The sequence below is a fragment of the Elephas maximus genome, chromosome 2 (assembly GCF_024166365.1).
Source record: "Elephas maximus indicus isolate mEleMax1 chromosome 2, mEleMax1 primary haplotype, whole genome shotgun sequence".
Taxonomy (NCBI): domain Eukaryota; kingdom Metazoa; phylum Chordata; class Mammalia; order Proboscidea; family Elephantidae; genus Elephas; species Elephas maximus.
This window is the reverse complement of record NC_064820.1, coordinates 144,242,398-144,260,506: the sequence shown is the minus strand read 5'-3', so window position 1 is coordinate 144,260,506 and position 18,109 is coordinate 144,242,398. Positions and strand designations below refer to the sequence as shown.

Genomic DNA, 18,109 nt, shown 5'->3' with positions numbered 1-18,109 from the left:
TTCAAAGTCGTCAATTCTTCTTCAGTCTTCCTTATCCATTGTCCAGCTTTTAATGCATATGAGGCGACTGAAAACACCATGGCTTTGGGCAGGCCTCCTTTAGTCCTTAAAGTGACATCTTTGCTTTTTAACACTTTAAAAAGGTCTTTTGCAGCAGATTTGCCCAATGCAATGTGTTGTTTGATTTCCTGACTGCTGCTTCCCTGGCTGTTGACTGTGGATCCTAGTAAAATGAAGTCCTTGACAATCATTTCTCCCTTTATCATGATGTTGCTTATTGGTCCAGTTGTGAGGATTTTTGTCTTCTTTATATTAAGATGTAATCCATACTGAAGGCTGCGGTCTTTGATTTTCACCAGTAAGTGCTTCAAGTCCTCTTCAGAGGATAAAAACGATGAGGAAGGGCCTGCCCTTTAGCAGACAAATGAAACCAGAAATCTAGGCCTTCTTTAAAATCTAGACCTGAATTTTCACATTACCAGATTTGTCCAATCTGCTTTGCAACTGTGGTCTCTTACTTCAGTCTCTGGAAACAGAAGATGACAGATGACAAGTGTAGTGGCAAGAAGTCTGCATCTGGAATCAGAAAACACAGGCTTGAAGTTATGAGCACTGGCGCTTAATAGCCTGTGCCTTTGGTCAAATTGCAAATGAACTTATTTCCTCATTTGTAAAATAAAGCAATGCCACCTACTTCACAGGGTATCAGAGTCAGCAAGATGACGGCCATGACGGTGTTCTGCCCTATGCTCAATACTTACGTGTTAGTTTCCTTCCATCTTTCAAACTCCGTAGCTTTTTTCCTTTCATCATTCAAACACCCACAAAAGAATGATTTGGCACGCCATATATGCTTTTAGAGCATCAATAATACGAGCTTTTTAGGTTTGTTTTTTGAGCCTCACATAATCAGATGAGTTATGTCTAATCAGCCAGAGATGCAGTTTTCTTTGGCTGGTAACAGCCTTAGATTTTGAAAATACATTGCCTTCACTTTATTTTATTCTCAGTGCATCACTGAAATGACAAGCTACTTTCCTCCGAATGTATCAGGAATTCTGTTTCTTAGCAACACCCCTCCCACAGGCAATAAAAGACAGAACATAATTCCCTTTGGGCATTAGGAGTCTGTTCATAATACTGAAACTGTGGCCAATTTTTCTTTAGATGCAGAATTAGAAAGCAGTTCTCCACCTTTGAAAGACAATGCAATTGAGACCCTTCGAAGCAAAGCTTTTGAAAAGTTGAACACATTTCTCATTCCAGAACCTGCTACCTCAGGGTTTATTTTTTAAGATATTATAGAATGTTAATGTATTAGATCCCATAGCCTTGTGCAGAATTAAGAATGAAGCTTTTCTAAATCTAAGCTTTCCTCCCACTACCTCTCAAGTTCATCTTTCAAGAAAGTGCATCAACCTGCTAGTTTTGAATCCAAGCCACCCTCTTTAGTTTTATGTTCTAGATTTTAGAAAATACAAATTTTGTTTTTTTGATCAAATGTAAATAAAACAAGTTTACTGTAGTTGTGAAGTTTGGGTAAAGGTTAAAGACAAATAAATCTAGTATTTATAACATTTCATGATCTATCTTTCAACCACATAATAATTTGTTGTTGTTGCTGTGAGCTGTAGAGTCCATTCTGATTCACAGTGACCCTATAGGACAGAGTAGAACTGCCACATAGGGGTTCTTAGGCTGTAATCTTTGTGAGGGTGCTGATCTCCGGGTCTTTTCTCCTGTGGAGCCACTGGCTGGGCTTGAAACACCAGCCTTTTGGTTAGCAGCTCAGGGCCTAACCAGTGCGCCACCATGGCTCCTCACATAATAATAACTACTACTATCGATTAAGAAATTATTTGCTAGGTTCTCTACTTAGTACTTTAAGTGCTTTATTTATTCCCCATAAAAACCTTGTGAAATAGGTATTATTAATTCTCATTAACCATGGAACCGAGGCTTTAAAAAGTTATGTAAATAGCTCAAGGTCACAAAGCTAGTAGAGAGGTCCACGCACTTAAGTAATATATTAATCTTTACTTTCTAATATTTTATTCATTAGCTCCGTCTTTTTCTTTGTGTTCTGCTTATCACTTCCTTTGACCTAGTTTGTTGAATTTAATTGAATAAATAAATAAAACCGCATGTAACTTTAAATTTCTAGAAAAGGTGGCAGTTGAGTAACTGCCTAAGGAAACCTGAGCACACCCAGAAGTGATACTTGAATACTTAAACACTGCAATTGCATGTTGCAAAGAAGTATGTTAAATGAATTCAATGCAATAAAAAGCTGCAATGAGTTGTGGAGTTATTTTCTGAACAGATAAATTCCTGCCAGAGCCAAACTATTTTTTTCAGCTGTTTGATATCTGGGAAATTTACCACACCTTCTCTGTGTCTGCAATTCTATCATGTCCTGTGGCCTCTGTGAGTAACTAGGCAACTAGCAAGCAAAACAAATGTGGTCACAATTATTTAAAGTGTGTTCCCATCTGATATGGATCTAATTTTTTTTTAGACATCTGACCTTTGAATGGCTAGCATTTTCTATGCCTAAAAACAGTCTTGCCATTATAATTTAATAAGCCACTCCTTAAAACATGCACTACAGCAAATACACTATCCATTATGCTGTTGGCACAACGCAAGGAAGTGCATTACCATTCAGCTATATATCAAATGGTTTCTTGGAGGGGCCTCTCTCTCTGTTTTTCTGTCTCTCTCCTCTCTCTTTATACATACAGGCAGTCCCTGTGTTATTAACATTCGACTTACAGACAACTCATACTTGCCCTTAAATGTTATGCGAATTTACTCTCACTTTGGAACAATTGAACAGACCCCTATGGGCAACAAAACACTCACCTTCACTTGCTGCACACGCAGCTTTTAAGTCGTTGAAAAGACTTTGAGCCTTTTCTTGAACTAAAGTAAGGTTAAATAAGAACCGTATCACCTGTTCCAGCTTACCTACAAATACTTCAACTTAAAGACACAGGAACGGTCTAGTTCATAACCCGGGGGGCTGCCTGTACGTATATATATGTGTGTATATATATATACACACACACACACACACACACTTATATATCTTAAGGGTCCTTAAATATATAAACTTATGTATTAAAAAAAAACAAACCCAGTGCCATCAAGTCGATTCCGACTCACACCGACCCTATTGGACAGAGTAGAACTGACCCACAGAGTTTCCAAGGAGCACCTGGCAGATTCGAACTGCCGACCTTTTGGTTAGCAGTCATAGCACTTAACCACTATATCACCAGGGTTCGCATACTTATGTATATGTATATGTAAATAAATATCTTAAGGGTCAGTATATAATATATATTAAATGGAGTGCTTATAGGTGAATGGGTTTATTAAATACATATTTCTCCTTTCAGCTATCTGGAGATATTAGTTCGCCGCTAAAGACAATACATTCTCTAAAAGCACCATTAAACACTAAATAATTCGTACACCAAAATAACCCTTGAGTGAGTTTTTATCAGTGAATCAGAAGAAATGCAGTATGCAAACTCTCACCTTCCCTTTTACCCTGAACATTGCAGGAAGGTTTATTTGAGCTATGCCTACGGTCTACAGCTTTGAAATGAAGACCGCTCAGTGGCTTAAAGTGTTCTCAGCGCCAAATCTTGGCCTTGTTACAGGTTGCTCTGAGCAACTTTGTTTTCTATTCTGGCAGGAGACAGACAGCGTTCACATCCAGAACTGAGTTCCATGGGTATACCCAAGGTTATATATGATTCTTGGCACAATTATAATTCCTTACTTTTCTGACCCATTAACAAAGTATAACAATTCTAGACAGAATGTCAATAAAAAAAATGACCTTGAATCATCCCTAGTTTATAAAACAGTAAATCTCTTAATAACTCTGGTATTTGTGACCCAGCACAGTTTGAGATGAGAATGGAAAAGTGGCTTAGTGCAGACTACTTTCACATTCTAAACACATGGAAATGCTGGTTGAATACACAAAATAATAATAGTAATTTGTCTTCTTAAATACATAGCTGAACTTGAAAGACAGGAAATTCTTTAAGTTTCAGAAATGGAGAGGGGAATTCAAAGCTAGAGCAGGAAGGGCATGAGCTAACATCAGAATAGAAGGTAGTAGTGGTGCCTAATAACCAGGGACCGAGGATTTAACACCTATAGTAGGCATCTCTTTGAGCCTCGATGTAACAGTAAGCTGGAACTAAATTCCACGCATAAAGTCAGAAATCTGGAACAACTTCCCCTTGAGTAAAGGGGACCAAGAAAAACTTAGACTTGTAGTCCAGAGAAGCAGCAGGGAACCTTTGTTGTCTGCCCATTACTCCAGGAGCAAACAAAAAATGTTTCCAAGAGGAACTGAAACTTTAAGCCTGTATTTCGTGCATGGAATCCAAATCAACTCTATTTCATATAGGATACCCAAGCTAAACATTTAATACGCTAACTGATCCTGTAACCCCTGGGCCCTGGTAACTCAGTAGGGATACTCCCAAAGCCTAGGATACTTAAAAAAAAAAAAAAAATCACCTGCTGATGACAACTACATAAATAAAATTACAAACTACATGAGAAATTGATCCATCAAGAAGTGGGCAGCACTACCAATAGGAGGATTAGCACCTCAAGAACTTGAGGTAGTATAACAATTGAAAAGGGATCAAGGTGAGAATGTTTAAAATGATGAGGGAGAGAAGCTGAAAAAGAACAAGCAAACTCAAAAAGAAACAAATTCTAGAAATAAAAATATATAGTCATTGAAATTCAAAATAATTAAAAAACTGAAACCAACCCCATTGCTGTCGAGTGGATTCTGACTCATAGCAATTCTATAGGACAGAGTAGCACTGCCCGATAGTTTCCAAGGAGCACCTGGTGGATTCAAACTGCCGACTTTTTGCTTAGCAGCGTAGCACTTAACCACTACACCAGCAGGGTTTCCAAAGTCTTGATAGATATGTTAAACAACAGATTAGATAGGAGATAAAAGAATTAATGAATGACGGGAAGATTTAAGAAAATTGCTTAGAAAGTCTAACAATACATCTAACAGGAGTTCCAGAAGTAAACAAGAGAATGAGGGAAAGTCAATAGACAAAGTTATAAAGGGTGATAATTTTCTTGAACTAAAGAAAGGCATGAATCCTCGAATTGAAGAAGCATACTGAGTCACAAGCAGGAAAAATATATAAATCCAAACTTAGCCACATCATAATGAAAGTACAGAATGCCAAACAGAGAAAATTCAAAAGGAAATGAGAGCAAAAAAAAAAAAAAATGATTACCCATACGGAACAGAGAATGACAGAATTTCTCCACAACATTAGAGGTCAAAATGGAACAGTACCTTCAAAATGCTGAGGGAAAAGCTGTCAGATTGGGATACACACAGTAACTCCAAGAAAGAATATTAAAAGAAGTACTTTAAAAAAAAGAAAAAAGTGTCCAAAGGAAAGAATGGAATGCAAGTAATGAACAGTGTTATCATTGAAACTGGTAAATAAATACGTCTGAGCACAAACTAAAACGACAACAACAAAATGATTAATTTGAATGGGAGGAGAGTTAAAACCAAGGTGAAACAAAAATCTTAGATTTATAATAACCTGAAAGATGAGAAAAAAGTGATTGGAGTTAAAACATTTTAAGGTCCCCACACTACATATGGAAACCCTGGTGGCGTAGTAGTTAAGAACTACGTTGCTAACCAAAAGGATGGCAGTTTGAATCTACCAGGTGCTCCTTAGAAACCCTATGAGGCAGTTCTACACTGTCCTATAGGGTTGCTAATCTACTCGAGGCAATGGGTCTGGTTTTTTTGGTTTTTATACTACATACAATCTCGTCAAGCCAGCACACATATTGTATCAGTTTCCTCTAGCTGCTGTAACAAATTACCACCATCTGAGCAGCTTAAAACAACAGAAATTTCTCTCACAGTTCTGGAGGCCAGAGTCTGAAACCTAGGTGTTGGCAGAGTTGGTTCCTCCTGGAGGCTCTGAGGGAGAATCCTTTCCACGTCTCTCTCCTAGCTTCTGGTGGCTGCCAGCAAATCCCAGCATTTCTAGACTTGTAGCTTCCTATCTCCAATCTCTGCTTCCATCTTCACTTGACCTTCCCTCTGTATGTCTCTGTCTTCACATGGCCTCTCCCCGGGGTCTCTGTGTTTTCTCCTTTTCTATTTCTTATAAGGATACTCATCATTGAATTTAGGGCCTACCCTAATCCTAAATAATCTTATCTTGAGATTCTTACCTTAATTACATGTATGCAAAGACCCTTATTCCAAATAAGGTCACATTTTGAGGTTTCAGGTAGGCATATATTTTGGGGGCAACAATACAGCACATTATACATGTTAAAATGTAAATGTAGCCACTAAAAGTGCTTTTTAAAAAATGGAACGTATAATTTCTAAACAAATAGAAGGAAAAAGGGAGACAGAAATACAGAAAACAATCTTATTAAAGGTAGGAAAGAAGAAATAAAAGCAACATAAAAGGTCGGTCAAATAAAATGGTAGAAGTAGTCCAAATAAATTAGAAATACTATCAATAAGCCTGTTAAAATGCGATTGTTAAAAGATAAATTCAGATTTGATTAAAAACAAAACCCACACATACCACTGCTGCTCTAAATACCCAGTCTTAGGTCTCATTCTTTTAAATACCTCCCTCAGTGCCTTAGCCTAGCAAGACAGATCTGCATTCTCATTTGACTAATGTCCCGAAATCATTTCACCCCTGACATTAAGAACAGAATGTAAAATGAGCTTGCAGAAATAGAAAAAAAATCACTTCCAAACCAAATTTCACCTGATTCTGGAGGCAGAAGTGATGAATTCATTTTTCTAGGTCAGTTTCAAGATTTTTTTTTTTTACAGAAGTAATTCTAGATGGCTTAAAAGATCGGTAAAAGATTAAAACTATGGGATTCATTTTTGATTCCTCACACATCTTTATTTTTCCGGCAATTCCATGTCTAAAAAAAAAAACTTTAAAATTCTTAACTACAGAAAACAGATCTTGTTACCAAACCTGGTAGACTATGATTGATTTTCAATCATGCTGAGCACAGGTTCTGAATGCACAGCATGGGTCAGCTTTAACGAGTTCAGAATACAAAAAAGTCACTTGCAAACACACACACGCATTCAAAAGCTAGCTTCTACAATTTTATCTAAGTATAAGTTTCAAAATAAAATATAAAGTACAAACTTTTGAGCACAATAATGATTTCAAAAGATGAAGAAAATTCAGTCAATAGGTTACGCACTTGTCCTCTAAACTTCATTTCAAAACAATAGCCAGTCAGCCCTAACAATATGAACTGTTAATTAAAAAATATATAATAAATAATAAGGTGGAAAATATATAAGCAGTTTTACTTTAAGACCTATTTCAATTCTTATTGAACCTAAAAGTCAGAAAAATCCTCTGCCTGAACCTCTCCCCCATGTACTCCTAATAATCCTTAAACATCAGTTCACCTTTAAGGCTTCATTCAAAATGACAGGACGACAAATTTCTCCAACTGAAAACTTTGATTCCATTTCAGCAACCACAACTTCTAGATAAAAAAAAAAAGGTAGAAAATCAGCAAAAGCAGTGAAAATATACTAGAGTTAGATTTGTTGAATAATCAGCTGAGACAGAAAAATTTTAAGTGGCAACAGATTAAATGCGTACTCTATTTAATGGTCTTTTATACATTTTCTTCCTTTTTTTTTTTTTTTTTTGATGAAGGTGAGCTTGTTGCTTATAGTCAGAATCGTCCATCATCCAAAGTCATTCTCTTTGGTGTCTGTTAAAAAATAGTCATTAAAAAAAAAAAAAAAGTTTTGTTGCAAACCTAGAGGAAATGGACAAATTTCTGGAAACACGACCTACCCAAAATAATACAAAATGATGTTGAAAATCTGAACAGACCCATAACAAGAGAAGACATTAACAAGGTAATTAAAAAAAAAACTCCCGATAAAAAAAAAGCCCTGGCCCAGGTGGCTTCGCCAGAGAATTCTACCAAATTTTTAGAGAAGAGCTTACACCAGTACTACTCAAACTATTTCAGAACATAGAAAAGGAAGGGATACTTTCGAATTCATTCTATGAAGTCAACGTAACCCTGATACCAAAACCAGGCAAAGGCACCACAAAAAAAGAAAGCTATAAATCAGTATCTCTTAGGAATATAGATGCAAAAATTCTCAACAAAATTCTAGCCCATTGAAATTAGCATCATAAAAAAAAAATACACCATGATCAAATAGGATTCATACCAGGTATGCAAGGATGGTTCGACATTAGAAGATCAATCAGCATAAACCACCACATAAATAAAAGAATCACATTGTCATCTCAATTGACAAAGAAAAGGCATTTGACAAAGTCCAACACCCATTCCTGAAAAAAACTCTCAATAAAATAGGTATAGAAGAGAAATTCTTCAACATAATAATGGGCATCTATACAAAACCAACAGCCAACATAATTCTTAATGGAGACAGGCTGAAAAAACTCCCCTTGAGAACAGGAAAAAGGCAAGGATGCCCTTTATCACCACTCCTATTTAACATTGTGCTGGAAGTCCTAACTAGAGCAATAAGTCAAGAAAAAGAAATATAGGGCATCCAAATTGGTAATGAAGAAATAAAACTATCCCTATTTGTGGATGATATGATACTATACATAGAAAACCCAAAAGACTCCATGAGAAAACTGTTGGAACTAATGGAAAGATACAGCAGAGTAGCAGGATACAAGAAAACATACAAAAATCAGCTGGATTCCTATACACCAATAAAAATAATAAAAATGAAATCAGGAAAACAATGCCATTTGTAATAGCCCCTAAAAAAAATAAACTACATAGGAATAAATTTAACCAGGGATGTAAAAGACCTATACAAAGAAACTACAAAACACTACTGCAAGAAACCAAAAGAGATCTACATAAATGGAAAAACATACCGTGCTTATGGATAGGTAGACTCAACACTGTGAAAATGACAATTCTACCCAAAGCAATCAACAAATTCCATGTAATCCTGATCCAAATACCAACAACATTCTTTAAAGAGATGGAAAAACTAATCATTAACTTTATATGGAAAAGGAAGACGGCCCGGATAAGTAAAGTACTATTGAAGAAGAACAAAGTACCTGACCTCAGAACCTACTACACAGCTACAGTAGTCAAAACAGCCTGGTACTGGTACAACAACCAATACATTGACCAATGGAACAGAATTGAGAGCCCCGATGAAAATCCATCCACCTATGGTCACCTGATTTTCAACAAGGGTCCAAAGTCCACCAAATGGGGAAAAGACAGTCTTTTTAACAAATGGTGCTGGTAAAACTGGATGTCAATGTTTATTATGGTTGAACATATAAGTAAATAGATTGTAGATAATGGGAGTTAGGTGTATCATTGACAGAGTAAGAAGTTACAAATAAGCAAAGGGAGAAAGCTACAATGAACCCTGAGGCATTGGATTAGACTTGGAGATATTAGAATGAACTCAGGTTTACTTTAAATGTAAACAGACAGGTAGATTTGGAAGTAATTACAGATGTATGTATACATGGATTAGTATACATTGATAAGATTCTTACCTCTGTTCACTGAGAAGGCCTAGAAGCAGTGACACTGCAATAGCAACAAGCACAACCAAAGCTCAAATCCTGGATTCTAAATAAATTGCTGTCGAGTTCTGACTCATGGTGACACCATGTGTGCCAGAGACCCGGATCCTAAATAACATTCCTGAGTTAAAGAAACAAGGCACTTTGGCAAAATGGCTGGTTCTAAGGAGCTTGAAGATCAATATATTAGACATTGTCGTTGTTAGGTGCTATCGAGTCAGTTCCGACTCATAGCGACCCTGTGTACAACAGAACAAAACACTGCCCTGCCCTGCGCCATCCTCACAATCGTTGTTATTCTTGAGCCCATTGTTGCAGCCACTGGGTCAATCCATCTCACTGAGGGTCTTCCTCTTTTTCACTGACCCTCCACTTTACCAAACATGATGTCCTTCTCCAGGGACTGATCCCTCCTTACAATACGTCCAAAGTATATGAGACGTAGTCTTGCCATCCTTGTTTCTAGGGAGCATTCTGATTATGCTTCTTCCAAAACAGATTTGTTTGTTCTTAAGGCAGTCTGTGGTATATTCAATATTCTTCCCCAACACCACAATTCAAAGGTGTCAATTCTTCAGTCGTCTTTTTTCATTGCCCAGCTTTCACATGCATAGGAGGCAATTGAAAATGCCATGGCTTGCATCAGGCTCACCTTAGTCTTCAAGGTAACATCTTGCTTTTCAACACTTTAAAGAGGTCCTTTGAAGCAGACTTACCCAACGCAATGCGTCTTTTGATTTCTTGACTGCTGCTTCCATGGGTGTTGATTGTGGATCCAAGTAAAATGAAATCCTTGACAACTTCAATCTTTTTTCCATTTATCATGATGTTGCTTATTGGTCCCGTTGTGAGCATTTTTGTTTTCTTTATGTTGAGGTGTAATCCATACTGAAGGCTGTGGTCTTTGATCTTCATCAGTTAAGTGCTTCTAGTCCTCTTCATTTTCAGCAAGCAAGGTTGTGTCATATGCATAATGCAGGTTGTTAATGAGTCTTCCTCCAATCCTGATGCCCCATTCTTCTTCATATAGTCCAGCTTCTCCAATTATTTGCTCAGCATACAGATTGAATAGGTATGGTGAACGGATACAACACTGATGCACACCTTTCCTGACTTTAAATTATGCAGTATCCCCTTGTTCTATTGGAATGACTGCCTCTTGGTCTATGTACAGTTTCCTCATGAGCACAGTTGTTTTGGAATTCCCATTCTCCCCAATGTTATCCATAATTTGTTATGACCCTCAAAGCATAGTCAATAAAACATAGGTAAACATCTTTCTGGAATTCTCTGCTTTCAGTGAGGATCCATCTGACATCAGCAATGATATCCCTGGTTCCGTGTCCTCTTCTGAATCCAGCTTGAATTTCTGGTAGTTCCCTGTCAATATACTGCTGCAGCTGTATGATCTTCAGCAAAATTTTACTTGTGTGTGACATTAATGATATTTTTTGATAATTCCTGCTTTCAGTGGGATCACCTTTCTTGGGAATAAGCATAAATATAGATCTCTTTCAGTCAGTTGGCCAGGTATCTGTCTTCCAAATTTCTTGGCATAGACAAGAGAGTACTTCCAGCACTGCCCCTGTTTGTGGAAACATCTCAATTGGTATTCCATCAATTCCTGTAGACTTGTTTTTCCCCCACGCCTTCAATGCAGCTTAGACTTTTTCCTTCAGTACCATTGGTTCCTGCTCAGGCGGTACCTCCTGAAATGGTTGAACGTCAACCAATTCTTTTTGGAATAGTGACCCTGCATTGTCCTTCCACCTTGTTTTGATGCTTCCTGAGTTGTTTAATATTTTCCCTATAGAATCCTTCAATATTGCAACTCGAGGTTTGAATTTTTTCTTCAGTTTTTTCAGCTTGAGAAATGCAGAGCGTGTTCTTCCCTTTTGGTTTTCCATCTCCTGATCTTTGCACATGTCGTTAAAATACTTTGTCCTCTCGAGCCACCCTTTGAAAACTTCAACTCTTTCATCATTTCTTTCTTTTGCTTTAGCTACTTGACATTCAAGAGCAAGTTTCAGAGTCTCTTCTGATATGCATTTTGGTCTTTTCTTTCTCTCCTGTCTTTTTAATGACCTCTTCCTCTCTTCATGTATGATGTCCTTGATGTCATTCCACAACTCGTCTGGTCTTTGGTCATTAGTGTTCAACGTGCCAAATCTATTTTTGAGATGTCTCTAGATTTAGGTGGGATATACTCAAGGTCATACTTTGGCTCTCGTCAACTTGTTCTAATTTTCTTCAGTTTCAACTTGAACTTGCATATGAGTAATTGATGGTCTGTTCTGCGGCTGATCCCTGGCCCTGTCCTGACTGATGATATTGAGCTTTTCCATCGCCTCTTCCCACAAATGTAGTCAATTTGATTCCTGTGTATTCCATCTGGCGAGGTCCATGTGTATAGTTGCCATTTATGTTGGTGAAAAAAGGTATTTGCAGTGAAGAAGTCGGTCTTGCAAAATTCTATCATGCAATTTTTGGCATCGTTTCTATCACCAAGGCCATGCTTTCCAACTACTGATCCTTCTTTGTTTCTAACTTCCACGTTCCAATCCGCAGTAATTATCAATGATCCTGATTGCATGTTCGATCAATTTCAGACTGCAGAAGTTGGTTAAAATCTTCAATTTCTTCATCTTAGGCCTTAGTGATTGGTGCATAAATTTGAATAATAGTCGTATTAACTGGTCTTCCTTATAGGTGTATGAATATTATCTATCACTTACAGCATTATACATCAGGATAGATCTTGAAATGTTCTTTTTGATGATAAATGCAATGCCATTCCTCTTCAATATTTCACTCCCAACACAATTAAAAATGGCCAATACCAGTCCATCTCAGATCACTAATGCCCAGCATATTGATGCTTATGCATTCCATTTCATTTTTGACGATTTCCAATTTTCCTAGATTTATACTTCGTACATTCTACATTCAATTACTGATGCGTGTTTTCAGTTGTTTCTTCTCATTTTGAGTCATGCCACACCAGCAAATGAAGGTCCCAAAAGCTTGACTCCATCCACATCATTGAAGTCGACTCTACTTTGAGGAAGCAGTTGTTCCCCAGTTGTCTTTTGAGTGCCTTCCAACCTGAAGGGCTCATCTTCTAGCTCTATAACAATGTTCTGCTGCTATTCATAAGGTTTTTACTGGCTAATTCTTTTCAGAAGTAGACTGCCAGGTCCTTCTTCCTAGTCTTAGTCTGGAAGGCCAGCTGAAACCTATCTGCCATGGGTGACCCTCCTAGTTTTTGAATACCAGTTGCATAGCTTCCAGCATCATAGCAACATGCAACCCCCCACAGCACAACCTGATAGATGCATGAGGGCACTTCATTCATTTCCATTTACTTGCTATTGTGAATAAAGCAGGAATGAACATATGTGTACATTTGTCTGTTTGTTTCATTATTTTTAGATCCCTAAAGTATGTCCTTTTATCTTCAGTATGTTTGTGTCCTTATGTTTAAGGTGTTTCTTGTAGACAGCAAATTTTTTTTTTTTTTTTGTCCATTCTGCCACTCTCTGCCTTTTGCATGGGGTGTTCAGACCATTTACATTTCAGGGTATTACTGAAAACTGTCTACTTCACTCATTTTGTTATTTGTTTTTTTTTAAGTGTTTCATATGTTCATTGTTTTTTTATTCTGATTTTTCTGTTTTTGTGTTTGGCTGCTTTCTCGTGATGAGACTTTTTCCCTTTTTCCTTCTTCCCAGTGTTTTTTCTCAGTGATTTCTTAGTGGCCCACATATACTACTTTTCACAACTTAGAAGTGCAACAACATTTAACATATGAAGAAGTCAACATACAGCCTCAACATATTAAATCTATTGCTGATATGCTTCTCTATCCCTCATTTCTGTTGATGTGCCTCCATTAACATCAATATACAACATGTATTTGATGTTTACTTTGTATTTATTTCTTACAAACTTGGTGTTGTATTGTTCACGGTGTTTAATTATCGAGTTTATACCCTGAAAATATCATACACTTGGGTCATTATGACTGCCCATTTTGTTGCATTTTTTGGAGAGCTTTCTTGCTTTTATTTTTTATTTTTATCCACCCTGCACCCCCTACCCCATGTACAGGTACAAATATTTAATGCTTTGTCTTCCCATTTGGAATGCTCCCTTGAGTAATACTTGCAACGTTGGTCTGGTAGTGGCAAATTCCCACAGCTTCTGTTTCTTTGGGAATGTTTTTGATTTCCCCCTCATTTTTGAATGACAACTTCGCTGGGTAAAGAATTCGTGGTTGGTAGTTGCTTTTGTTTAGTATTTTATATATGTCACTCCATTGCCTTTTGGCCTCTAGGGTTTCTGGGGTCTTATGAAAGACCCTTGGTGTGTTATATTGCATTTTTCTCCTTCTGCTTTTGGAACTCCTTGTCTTTGATTTGCAAAAATGTTATTAGGATATGTTGCAGAGTTGATCTTTTTGTGTTTCTTCTAATTGAGATTTGCATAGCTTCTTGTATTTGCAGGATTGGTTCTCTGGGTCTGGGAAATTCTCTCTTCCTTGGAAAATTCTTTCCATGCCTTTATTGCTATAATGGTACTCTGGTATTCCAATAATTCTAATGTTCGATTTCTTAATTGAATCCCCTATTTCCATTTGGGTTAGTTTCCTTTTCTTTGTTCTTTTGTTTCTCTTGAGACTTCATAAATTCAGTTTTTTTGTTTTCTAGTTCATTTATCCTACTTTCTGCGTATTCTATTGTTGTTTCTCGTTTTTTTCTAATCCAGCTGCTTTATTCTTCAGTTACAGTGGTTTTTTTTGTTTTGTTTTCAATTTCTTTAAGTCTCTCATTTTATTCTTCCATTTGTTTCCTAATCTCTGCTAGTTTGTTCTCTGTGTTTTTTGCTTTCTTTAGACATATTTAGCAGTATTGTTTGAAAATTATCAGTTTTTTTTTGTTAGTCTTGCTCCTAAAGTAGAAATTTCCACCTCTTCATGTTTTGCTTTTGATTGGCGTTTCTTCTCCTGTGATTTTTTTTTTTTTTTAACTTGGGCCTTTGTTATATTTTTTACTTTAAACTCTGTATTCTGGTTTTTGTGGGAAATTTTTTCTGATTGTGTGTCCCGGTTGCACAGCTGCCAAGCACCTGACTGCCAACTGGTAGGCTGGCAGCCCGCACCCACCAGCCACTCTGCAGGAGAAAGATATGGCAATGTGCCTCCACAAAGACTCATGGCCCTCAGAACCCCACGGGGCAGCTCCATCCCACCCCACAGGGTCACTATGATCCAGAATTGACCCAACGGCAGTTGGTGTGGTATCTTGTCCTCAGAGCCTAGAAGGCATTCTTATCCTTATGTTTTTTTCAGTGCTGATTCAGGTGTTCTGGATGATTGATTTCTGGATTTCGACATGTACGTGTGGGGTGGCTCTAGCTGGTTGCAGATGCTGACATAAGCAGTGGTGCTCAACTTTCCTGTAATAAAGGTGGGGAGCTCTTTTTTCCCCCTCACAGGCCCCCCGAACAGGCTCTCCCATGATGTCCCACTGTGGGCAGGGAGCCAGCAATTTCCCTCTGTGTTGCCCATCTGATGTATTCCCCACTTGCTGCTCCTTCTAGTCCTAACACCTGTCCATCTCAGGTCTCAGCAAGATTCAACAGCACTCTCTCACAGTACCAGTCTCCTGTCACACCCTCCTAATTGTGAGGAAATCTGTGTTGCCTTAAAAATATCAGGTTATAGCTTTATTTAGCTCTCTTTCTGTGTTCCCTGTTTGGGGTATTGCCCAGCCCTGTCCCAAAAATGGCTGCAATGAGCAAGTGCTCCAGATGTTAGCGGGTAGGTTCTCCCAGCTTCTGTACCATCTGTGCTCCTCCTCTCCTGCTTCTAGACTCATCCAACTCTCCAACACCTCAGTTGCCATCCAGAGGTCTGAGGTCTTGGCCTGTGCTTGTTTTTGTTGTTTAGTGGGTTAGTTGTGGGGGGAGTAAACGGGAATGTTCACTCACTTCACCATCTTGTTCTGATACCCAAGACTACCTAGATTTTACAAAAGTAATGGAAATAAATTTATAAACTTACCTTCATAGTTATATATTTCTGATGTACTTGTAATCACACTTAGTATCAAACTAGTTAAGAAACAAGAACGAGAGTTACAAGCAGCTGTCCTACGTATTTGATAACAAAAGTCTTCCCATATTTTTATTAGATTTTGTGTTCTTTACTGAAGAACATTTAGAATGAACTGTACCTAAATCATCTTTGTTTTTTATACAGAAGTATTAATAATAAATACTATCTCTAAGTTCTAACCGGCCATAAATTACCAATTAGGTGTTTTCTGAGGCAGGAGTCCAGGAGTCCACTATCATATGCACTAAGATAACACCAATCAAGTATCAAGAGTTAATAAGAATATACTTATATTTGGTGCAAATTTAATTTTATTAAACCTTACAGTGAATGTTGTGGCATATCATTTTCCACTGTATGACAATTCATTGGCTGGCATCTGAATACAGTACTTCTTTTGAAAGATACACAATGGGAACTGACAAAAGGGAGAGAAACTAGCTGTTTAGTGATATGAGGGTAAAAATAAAAACAAAAGATGATGAGCAATTTTAGTTTCCTTAGTATTTAACTTTAGAATGGTTAAAGTTCCAAACAAATAATGCTGCTGTTACAGTGTACGAGAATATGGTTATTATCTCATCTGGCCTCCACAAGTCTGAGAAAATAAAGAAGGATTATTATAAGTTCAGCCTAAGGTTTCTTCTGGGCATATGATTTTAAAGAGTTATTTTTCAAATATAATTTAAACAACTTTCCCAAATCACAGTAGATGGGAGTCTCTATTTTTTTTTTTTTAATGTTACACATTAAAGTATCACCTTACTAGTGAGCAAATGCTTAACTTCAAAATCATAAAGAGCATTAAATTATCTTTTGCTGAGTTGGGCTTATGTCCCTGCCAGATTTATGGACAAGAAAATGACTATTTTTAAACTATAATTCACTTATCTTTATAACACAGACTGGAATCCAATCTGAGTGAAATGACTTTTTTTTTTTTTTTTTACAAAAAAGATCAATCGCGGAACATACAAAATTCAGCAGGCCTCAACAGGACATTTTTGTAGACATGTACTCAAAACTTACACAGTAACTCCAGTCAACACCATGCTACAGTATATACTTTGACTCAAATCAGTACAATTACCTCGGTAAATATTAAATTTACTCATCTGTGGTTTATAAAAATAACAAATTTAAATATTTTATTTTATTCAGTCTCACAATAATTTTGAGAATACTTTCTGAAGGCCTTATCAGTGTTTGAGGTCACATTAACCAACCCCCTTTAAAATAAAATCATGGACAATTTTGAGCTGTTAATCTAACTTCTTTTTCAAGAACTCCCAGTGGTATTTGGGGAAATGGCAAACACAGAAGTGAAAATTATATCCTAATTGACATAAGGCATCTCAGTTACCCAGACTGAAGAACAGTTGTACGTTACCAATTTTTAGCAGTGGAAGAATACTATTTAAAGAAACCCTTATTTTATAATACAGTTGCACAATTCAGGATCACCTGTAAAACAGTGTGAGATGGGCCTTACTATAAGAACATGTAAACTCTCCTCTCCCTCCCCCCAAAATGAAGAAATATTAAATCATGTAAAAATCCAACTGCTCATCTTTTAACCCCAAATTATTGAGATCAGCTAAGGTAAATGTACTGTACTTGTAAAGTTTTCCTTTCTAAAAAAGCAGTTGTGCATATATAATTCTCATACCACAGGTTAGAGGCAGGTGATTCCAAAATACTGATGTCTGATTTCTAGACTATCTACCTAAATAATAAACTATTCTTAATATATGTGGCAGCTCAAATATTTAATCAAATTTGCCCATGGTACATAAGAGATATTAAAATCTCTTCACTAAGAGGTTGGAAAGTACCCATTTATATCCAATCCACCATTTTCAAAGGTGAAATTAAATTTACAACCTAGTAAAATGGGTAAGGATAGCTTTTAAAAAAAAATTAAACCTCAATTGTTTAACCAAAAAGTCTGCTCTTTTATTTATCTACTACTCTTCATTAAAAGTTTTTTTAATTGACTAAAAATGAAGACAAATCTAACTTGACTATTTGCAATGTTGACTACTTAAATACCATTACATCAACCCTCAGAATAAAATGTGAACACAAAAACCCGAGTGAGTGATCCAGCTCATTAAACTCACAGGTAAGCTGAATTTTTCTTAAATCAATAAGAAGCTTTTTATTCAGAACAATTTCATTAAGACATATGCAGGGCAAATATGCCATCAAAAAATTTATTCTGAATAACAATAAAGTGCTGAATGATAATTACCTGAATCTTTTTTAGTCCTTTTCATTTGTCTTTTCTTAAGTTAAAAGAGCCCTTTCTGTGGCATTAGCAAAG

The 18,109-nt window shown here is 36.8% G+C and overlaps 1 protein-coding gene across 3 annotated transcripts in view; it reads right to left on the bottom strand.

The window, feature by feature from the left end:
• Nucleotides 1-433: 433 nt before the first annotated feature.
• FEM1C (fem-1 homolog C) overlaps nucleotides 434-18,109 on the bottom strand; it is a 43,943-nt gene continuing 26,267 nt past the window's right edge. The window contains exons 4-5 of one of the 3 annotated variants that reach the window (XM_049873617.1): nucleotides 7,508-7,587; nucleotides 434-576 (exon numbers count right to left, since the gene is read on the bottom strand). In XM_049873617.1, the coding sequence (XP_049729574.1) occupies nucleotides 520-576; nucleotides 7,508-7,587 (137 nt within the window). In that variant the 3' untranslated portion in view covers nucleotides 434-519. Of the gene's footprint in view, nucleotides 577-7,507; nucleotides 7,588-9,453 lie in introns of those variants that run through there. The other 2 variants (XM_049873618.1, XM_049873619.1) reach the window with 2 other exon arrangements.